The following is a 9,437-nucleotide window of genomic DNA, read 5'->3' as shown; positions in this document are numbered from 1 at the left end:
ACTGATATTTATAATGCAACCTTATTTTTGGTAATTTTACGACTTTATTCTCGAAATATTATGACATTACAACATTATCTACGTATTATTTTGACTTTATTTATGTAATATTATGACTTTATTCATCTGATTCTGTGACTTTATTCTCATATTACTACTACAACTTTATTTTGCTAATATTATGACTTTATTCTCCTAACATTAAGACATTATTTGCTTATTATTTTGACTTTATTCTCACACAACTTCATTCTAACATTTTTGTAATTTCATGCCATTTTTTTGTAATTTAATATTTTTATTCTGTAACACTTTATTTGAATTGGTGGGCACAAAACTGACATGAGACTGTCATAAACAAGATATAACAACTTTTATGAACATGAATGAGACTTCATGAATATTTGACTGTTGTCATGAAGTGTAATTAGGTAAATAATGGCACTTTTAATGCAGCTTTGCATTAAAAGTGCCATTATTTACAAAATGAATGAGTACTCCTTCATATTCATAACAGGTGTTATGTTTATGACAGTATCATGTCAGTCTTATGCACACGCCATCAAATAAAGTGTTACCTTTTATTTAATTTTTTCTTAGCCTGGCCCTAGCACTCTGTCATACATTTTGGTATTTCGCTGCTATAAAGTAATTAAATACACAAACATCCAGATCTGTTTCTGTACTTGAGAGTCTTGAGACTTTCAGGCTGACTGTCATAACGGACACTCAGTGTTGCAGAAGTCTCCCGACTTGAAGAGCCGGTAAACGTTAACCAGCGGGAACATGGTGACGGAGCCCACCAGCGAGCCCACCTGTGCTGCAGCTCCGCACCACACGAGGGCGCTGTGGCTGCGATCTCTCAGGATGACTCCCACCATCACCTTAACGTAAGACAGCGTCCCAGTGAACAAGAGCCAGGAGAGCACCTGGTGGGGATAAAACAGGAGTGAGGACTCACCTGCTTATCTCAGTGGTTAAACGGGGACATAGTGACAGTTAAACCTTGAAGGCGCTGAACTTTATCACCTTTCTGATAAAAACACGGACAAATAATGACTCAGTGATTTCACTCACAATGATCGCCTCTCCCAGGGCAGACCCACGCAGCAGAGGACAGGGACTCAGAGCTGCCATGGCCATATTATAGCCGCCGAAGCCTGAACCCAACACGGTCAGGACGCAAAGAAACATCAGAGACCTGAATACAAACAGAGTCAGTTAGCTACAGTCTCCTGATATAAATGAAAGACTAAAGCAGGTTATCTTTTGAAGTTTCACCTTGATTTTATAGAAATAATTGTCAACTAATTTAGTAATTGATTAATTAACTAAAACAGAGTCAGAGGCTTCTTCAGATTTACTGCGATACAGACTGTTACCAGAGATATTTCCTGCCAACAGCCGTCACCATTTACAGTAACTCTTTAAAAGTTCTGAATTAATGGATTATAATAACACTTAATTTCCCTTTGGGATCAATAAAGTATATTTGAATTTGAAAGTATTCAGACTCAAAAGAGGCCATTTGTTGAAAGAACAAGTCAGAGCAGTATTTAAACTTAAACTGTACAAAAAAAATCTATGCATTTTACAATTAAAATAAAAGAAACTTTGTAAATATGTTTTCCCTAAAACTCCTCAAGTTTTTGCTTCAACCGCTTCAAATTGAGCAACAAAAAAAAACTTTGGTCATCTAATTATTAATAAATTAATTTTAAAAAAGGAGTTATCAGGTTATTTCTGATGTTAATCCAAGCAGAAATGACTCAACTTTTCACATTTTTATGTTAAAAGTTTTTTTTTTAAATTGTACATACATCCTTTGCTGCAAATGACCAAGCACTAAAGCAGTGCTATATTATGTTGTGTAAATGTTTATTTTCTTATTTGTAAAAGGAATTTGATTGCTTGTTTGCATCTTTTAATATGTTTCTAATATTGTATGAAAAGGGCTTAACTGAAAAATTACAAAATATGCAAATCTTCTCATCTGATTAACTGATAAATTGTAGGAATAATTTATAGATTACTTGATAACAAAAATAATTGTTAGCTGTAGCCCTAATCTGAAGTTACGATACTTTGAGTATATTGTTGGCGCAGTTCGTTGCATTGTTGCTTTACAGAAAGAAAGTCCTGGGTTTGAATCCCTGCATGGAGTCTTTCTGCATGAAGTTTGTGTTAAAGTAATTGTTTTAAGTATTATTATTATTATTATTATTATACACAGCCTTTGGAGACGTCTTGCCAAAATCCCGGATTGATTCTGGGGTGGGGGAAAGTTTTTTGAGCTAAACATTAGGGTGATGGCAAAGTGTAGCTCATCACTAAAGATAAATAGTCAGTATACCAGAAGAGACATGCAGAAAGCTTATGATAATGGCTTGATTGGTGTAATGCCAGAAAAGAGTCAACAACCATTTTTATTGAAATCTGAACAAAAAATATTTTTTATTTTAATTAATCCTTTTATGATGTTCTATTATTGCCTTTCCGATCAGAAAAGAAGTTAAATGAAAAGAATTTAAATCTGCCAGGGGTATGAATATTTTTAGTCAATACACTAAAACAATTTTTTGTTGCTATAATCAAACCTGGTGACAAATTGATCTTTTTTCTGGTGACTTTTCAAACTAAATGACTTGTGATAAAGAAAGAATTTTGTAGAGTTTTTTTTATAAACCTGAGAAAGAAACCAAATAACCTCCCCAGATAGCGATGTGATGTGATGTAGAGACAGCTGTCTGATGCAAACCCACTCCACAGAGACGCAACCCCACAACCCACAGAGCCTGGGGAATTTATGACTAATGTCCTGATGATGCACTGCGCTGTCAACACAGTCATGGGAAAAAATTAAACACACTCCCTGATTCACTGGCTTGTGGCACCACCATTAGCTGCAGTAAGTGGAAAATTCAGTCCTCCTTGTTCAGTTTGCAGACATTTTTATGCAAAATTATGTTAAAACGTAACTAGACCAGAAAAATAAACCTCTTTTGTAGATAAAGTGTAGAAATTGGACCTTAATGGTGTGTTTCTGTAAAAATGACTTTTGTGTAGGCTTGTTTAATCCTTGCTTAGTGGTGCCCTACTTGAGTTGAACCATAAGCGTCACACACATGGGGGATGTGGATGTTTTAACACCGTGACTTTTCAGGCAGTTTTGCTCAAAAACTGCATCTCTGTATCGCTGTCTTCATGCCACCAATCTGATCGTGAAGTGAAACTGATGTGAGCACATATATTCATGCAAACAAACAATAATTTGTGGTGTTTTGCATTTATATCTCACAGTCGGTTGCTAATTCACTTTTGATGTTCCTGCTCCTCATCTATGGAACACCAAGAAGATCAAAAAGACGTGAAATTCGACGTCTTTCAAAGCATGTTACGTTCACTATTCCATTAAAACCGGAGTATTCCTTGGATGAAAAAGAACCAATCACAACTAACAAATTATCGCTCTGCTCATCCAAACTTGGCCACGCCCCTCAGTGTCTATTGGCCCCACCCACTTTGATGGAATTTTTCAAATTTGTCTGGTAGTAGGATTATAGAATGACATATTAGAGCCATTGTAGATTGAAAGAAAAATGGCTAAATTTCTGCCAAAATCATCTGAAAATTTGTGAGTAATCTTAGAAATTTTCTAGAAAGAACAGGGAAATTTCAAAGCTCCAGAAGTTGCAAGAAAAAGCTCAGAATTTTTTTGATTAACCTCAGAAAATTTCTAGAAAAACTTCAAAAAAATGTAGATGTTTTATTTATTCATCTATTTAGAAAATTTCAGAAATTATTCTCAACATTTCTGAGTTTTTTTTGGCAGAAATTAACTTTTTTATTCTATCTATAATGGCCCTAATATGCCGTTGTACTGTTTTGCTTTTACAGTAGAGTTAGCATTTCCATCTGGTTGACGAAAATGCGCACCATTATTCATTTTTCTTTTGCTTTCCTTTTTCTTCTTTGCTGATGTTCTTTGGGACATTGACACAGGATGAGGGGTTGAAGTCAACCCACCAAAATGACTCCTTTCGTCTGTGGTCTGTGACTACCATGAGCTCTAAGGCTAAATCTGGATTTCAGAACTACTGTGACATAATGACACAGAACAGCAGGAGCACAGTCTATTTGTGCCTGATTAGATTATCTGATCAGATGACTCTGATGTAGATCATACCACGAGGAAATTGGTTCAACTTCAGCAGGATTTGAAGTACTAAATGTATTCAGGTAGCTTGCAAGACAGGCATGATACTTGGATCATCCAGATACAGTGGAAATCCCCTCAAAACGATTCGTCAGCGTATTGCTCAAGTGAATGCTGAAAGTCATGAGCCTCTTCACTTTGGTGGCTCTGAAAGCACACAGCCTGTGACCAGATCAACTTGGATATGGATTATAAAAAGCCCAAATCATCACCTCAATTTGTGTAATATGGCCAAACTTTTCTACATTGGTCTAATTTGTCCAAATGTCAGTGAACCAGAAATCTTAAAGTTCCACCAGTTGCAAGTTGGCAAATTCCTTTATGGAGAAACGTCTTTTGGTAACTTTTCCAAATAATAAGCCATCTTGTGCTTTCAGTCTTTTTCTTATTTTCTTCTGAACATCCCAGATTTTGCTGTGATAGCCATGCTTGCAATGTCTTAAATGTTTTCTGCTGTTGCACAATTTTTTTTATCCATGTTCGAATCATTTCTGATTGGCAGCTTCAGTTTTTTCATTGCTGGTTTGTTTTGTTTATTAATCAACTGAAGTTGATTTGTAGCACCTGACTTCTGTTTTTCTTATGAAATTTAATACAAGCAGCAAGGGTCCTCTTGTTATTCCCCATTTCTAATTACTCTACCTGTAGAGCAAGGGTGTTTAAAGTGGAGTACGGGGGAAATTTGGGGGAGTGGTGCGCATGCAGTACTCCTATGTTGTTTTGTTACTCATTCAATTGGCTCAATTTTGACGCGCAAGACGTAACCGGTAAATTCCGGTTTGGGATTTTCAAAATAAAAGATCCGGAAGTAGTTCGTTATTTCTTGCGCGGCCCGGTACCGGTCCGCGGCCCAGTGGTTGGGGACGACTGCTCTAGATTACTGCTTTTCATCGCTGTATTAAAACTTGGATAAATACAATAAGTGTTTTCAAATGAAGACTTTCAAATGATCCTTTTTTACTTTTGAGTTTTCTTCAATCAAACCCAAAAATCTATGATCCTGATTCTACAGAAAAAAATCTGATTACTTTATGTGTTTAATTAAAATAATTTATGCATAATTTGTGGCTGAGTAGATAAAAAAAAACCTGTATTTTTGGTGATTTTGGATTTTTAAAATGATATTTTTTTGGCCGGCTCGTACGTGACAAAAAGCTTGGACACACTTAGTGTAGCGTCAACGCTTTGCGGTGCTTCATGTTTCATGAGTTTCATGACTTAAATTCTGTGAAGAGTATTTTTTTTACCTGCTCTGGAAGAACATTGCAATAGTGCAGGCCACTGGGTTGGCCACTGAGGCCAAAGCTGCAGACAGATGATAGGCAAGATTCCCATACGACATGCAGGAATACGTCTGGACCGATGGCAGCAGTCCATTAGTCAGAGCGTTGACCCAAACCACAAGGAGGTACATGAAGACCAGCTCGGAAATGGAGTATTGTGGTTCAGCCAGCAGAGGTTTGCTCTTCTCTTTTCCTTCCTGCTCATTTTTCTTGCCATCAGTTTCTGCTGCTGGGTTGTCCAGCCCGGAGCTGATTGGGCCCACCGTGTCCGGCACAAGGTTTTCTGTAGACAGCTCGTATGTCCGAGGCAGCCTGTTCAGCCCAATGGACGCAGCCAAGCTAATGCACATCATGGCCGCCAGGAAGGAGAAGAACACCTCTGTGGAGAAGTTTGGAGGAAGATACTGTGTTTGCAATGACCACACTTCCTCGTCTGAGTGGTTTCCTGACGTGTGAGAGCTGTTGACGCACTTGGCCATGCCGACGCCTTGCGCCAAAGCAATGACACCGGGGATGAAACCACTCAACCCTTCTCCAATGAAGTAAGTGGTGATGTATTTAGCTGGAAGCTGCATCATAAAAGGTAGGAAGGTCACTGAAGATGTGCAGTCCACCAGAGAGAGGAAGAAGGTGATGATGAAGAAGGCGGTGCTGCGCGACGCCCCGGCCACAACCGTAGTTTTGTCCCAGAAGAAGACGAGCAGGATGCAGGAGGCGATGCCGATGAAGAGGATGGAGTAAATGACGGCGCGCTCGTTGAGAAGACCGGGGCGCAGTTTGTGCATGAGGGTGACCAGCAGGGGGCCCAGGTTGGCCAGCTGGATGATGACCGTGAGGTACGAGGGGAGCTCCCAGCCTTCAGGCAGAGCGTTGACGATGAGGGGAAGCTCCACCCACAGGCCGTTCACCGCCACCCAGGAGCCCAGGCCAAAGGCGCAGGCCAGGAGGTGCACCCGCAGCGCCATGCTTCAGCCGGATCCGTCTAACGATCGATCATACCTACAGGAAGAATCGCAGAAACATCAAGATGATAGAGCTGAAAGCTTCATTTGGTTACTTTAATACAACGCACTGAACTGACAGGAAGAGGATTAGTGCCACTGAAGAAAAAAATATTCTTACTTTAATCTCAAAATTCAGATTTTTTTTCAGAATTCTGCCTTTAATTTCAGAATTTTTAATTGATCTCAGAATTCTGACTTTTTTTCTCCAAATTCTGTCTTTAATCTCAGAATTCAGTTTGTTTTCCCTCCAAATTATATCTTTAACCTCCAAATTATGTCTTTAATCTCAATATTCTGACTTCAATCTCAGTATTCAGATTTTAATCTCAGAATTCTGACTTTCTTCTCCAAATTATCTTTAATCTCAGAATTCTGACATCTACCCTTTATTAATATTATCCAGTCTAATTATAGTCTGCAGCGTTCAGACAGGACACTGGCAGCTTATTTTAATTAGCTTTACAATTAGTTTTTTAAGTCAAAAGTATAGAATAGATGCCTCAGGGCTCTTATTTTGAAGTTTTGGAGGAAATTGTGTCATACACAGGTTAATTTATTGATTTAAGTAGAGTACATCCCTTTGGTCTAAAATGTTCAAAACTACAACAAAAACTTCAGAGCAAAACTTTCTGTGCTCTGATTTTCTGTCAGTTCAGGAAATCAATGACTCAGACGATTGCTGGGTGTTTCAATGTACTTACAAGTTTCTGCAGTTCCTCAAAGCGCCGCACTGGACCGTCTGTCATTGTATGAGGAGACAAAGAGGTTGGCGACGGGCTGTCTCTGCACAGACATGCTGGACTTACAGCGCGGCTGCTGAGTGGGTCAGAGTCCGCTGCACCATGGGCCGGGCCTAAACCTGCACTTTATTCACTGCTGATAAGGAAGTCCAACCACTCTGGGTCAAAATCAGAACCATTTTTGGATAGGTCAAGATCCTGAATGTTCTTAAAGGGCCAGTGTGCCAAAACGTACCAATAAAACCCACCAACAAGCTATTAGAATATTCATTAGGAAGCTATGTTTGCTTTCAATAAGTACTTTTTAAAATTAAATAATATTGAACATTTATTCCTTCAGAGTTTTGTGATTTTTTTGCAATCAAAATCACTGATTTTGAGGAGATAATTTTGAAATATTTGCAAAACAAATTGCAGTATTTGTACTTAAATGTGACTTTTTGTTTTTTTACATTATATTCACTGAAATGTTTACATTAGGAAGTAAGGTACATTTATTTACATTGCACATTTTCAGTAACAAGGCATTTCAAAGCGCTTTCCTTGAATTAGAAGAAATACAAACAAAACAAAAAGAAGCAAAAGAGAAACATTGCAGCAAAAGTACTATTATAACTTAATAGGAGTTTCTCTAAGGAATAAAAAGAAGTAATCCACAATTTATAAACTAATAAATAAAGCAAGTCAGCAACTAAATCCCCAATGCAAAAACAGAAATCTAAGATTAAATATCTTATATTAAATAGATTTATGCTTGTTTCTGACAAGATAATTTTTTTGAATATTTTTCTAAAGTGTTTTTGTACTTAATTGTCTCAGTAGGATATTAAAGCTTGATATTAATAAAATATTACTGATTATAAATATATTCTAGAAACTAGAATATCAATAGGTACAAAGTAAACTTCAAGTCTAGAAGGAAAAATTTCTTATTTCAAGCAACAAAAAAAATCACTTGACTAAGTTTCTTCAGATAATTAAAACAGACTTATTAAATGTAAATTACAAAAGAAAAGAAAGTAAATAAACAGCACAGATAATAAAACAAACAAAAAAACCTAAACGCTATCTCTGTTGCAACACAGAGACATTAAAAGTTAATTATTATGCAAAAAAACATTTATTTTTACTTTTTATGGTCACTTACACACTGAATTTAGGTGTATTTGCTTCTATAATAGTTTTTAGCTTCTATTAAACTGCAGATTATTGAATATTTCCCACTTTCCTGTCACACAGTAAGCCTTTAACCTTCACCACCCCCTACTGGCCGTAACGTGAAACTACAGCATGTTGTTTGCACGTCATTGGGAGCGTCAGTTTCCCGATGTTGACAAAGGTCATTGCAGGTCAATAATTAAACAACCCTGACGTCATAAAAACATCACTGCGGCTGGTCTTGTAACTCTAGATGGCATTTTAATCTCTTGAGTTTTTCTCCCAAAGACAGAATAAAAAATGGATAAACTAGTTTTTGGACAGAAAGTCAGATTTTTTTTTTTTTTTTTTGTAGGTTCACTAAATGCATCACAACTAAATCTGTCAATTTTATTCAGTCAGTAAATGCCTCACTAAACCGTATTATTCATGTTACAGTTTAACTTGCAGCACATTTTTCTTTCCCGGTCAGTGTTTGTCGCTTGTAATCGTTTAAAGTTTAGACAGATTTGTTTGCACTTGTTCTAGTTCTTACCCATTAAATCAGGATCAGCAGTTCAGACCTCAAAGGAAACCATAAACTGGTTTAGAAGAAGCTGCATCTCGAGCCATAATGCCTGTCAAACTTTAGCAGGTTGTAAGGACCGTAAAACTACAGGTTATGTAAAAACATTTTAGCTCCAGGTGAATGTTTAAACGCACTTAAAAACATTCTTACTGGGTTGTTAGAAAACTGAAAATGTAAGACTGTATGAAACATTTCCTATCGACATTTAAATTAAACATGTTACATCCAACCAATAGCATGAGACTGTATTTAAAAACATTAATAAATGTCATGTACGTCATTAAGTCATTAGTACTTGTTAAAATATAATTAATTTAAAGTCTGATGTGAATGCCTCAACCAAGATGTTTTATTGATCTGTGATTTAAGATCAATAAGAAGAAAAACTAAGCTCAGTTTTAAGCTCGAAGGTCAGAAAAATCCCATTGATTGTGAGAAATCAATAACGTCTTGAGATCAAGTCCCCTG

General features: G+C 37.0%; 1 protein-coding gene across 1 annotated transcript; it reads right to left on the bottom strand.

The window, feature by feature from the left end:
- Positions 1 to 500: 500 nt before the first annotated feature.
- On the bottom strand, positions 501 to 7,503 carry slc52a3-1 (solute carrier family 52 member 3-1). The gene is made up of 4 exons (XM_032552773.1): positions 7,205 to 7,503; positions 5,464 to 6,498; positions 1,078 to 1,201; positions 501 to 929 (listed from the first exon to the last, which is right to left on the bottom strand). Exons 2-4 carry the CDS (start codon positions 6,462 to 6,464, stop codon positions 717 to 719), a joined length of 1,338 nt encoding a protein of 445 aa, XP_032408664.1. The 5' UTR covers positions 6,465 to 6,498; positions 7,205 to 7,503; the 3' UTR covers positions 501 to 716.
- Between the last annotated feature and the right edge of the window lie 1,934 nt (positions 7,504 to 9,437).

This window comes from Xiphophorus hellerii, chromosome 1, assembly GCF_003331165.1.
Source record: "Xiphophorus hellerii strain 12219 chromosome 1, Xiphophorus_hellerii-4.1, whole genome shotgun sequence".
In the NCBI taxonomy this organism is placed as follows: Eukaryota; Metazoa; Chordata; class Actinopteri; order Cyprinodontiformes; family Poeciliidae; genus Xiphophorus; species Xiphophorus hellerii.
This window is presented reverse-complemented; position numbering and strand designations above follow the sequence as displayed.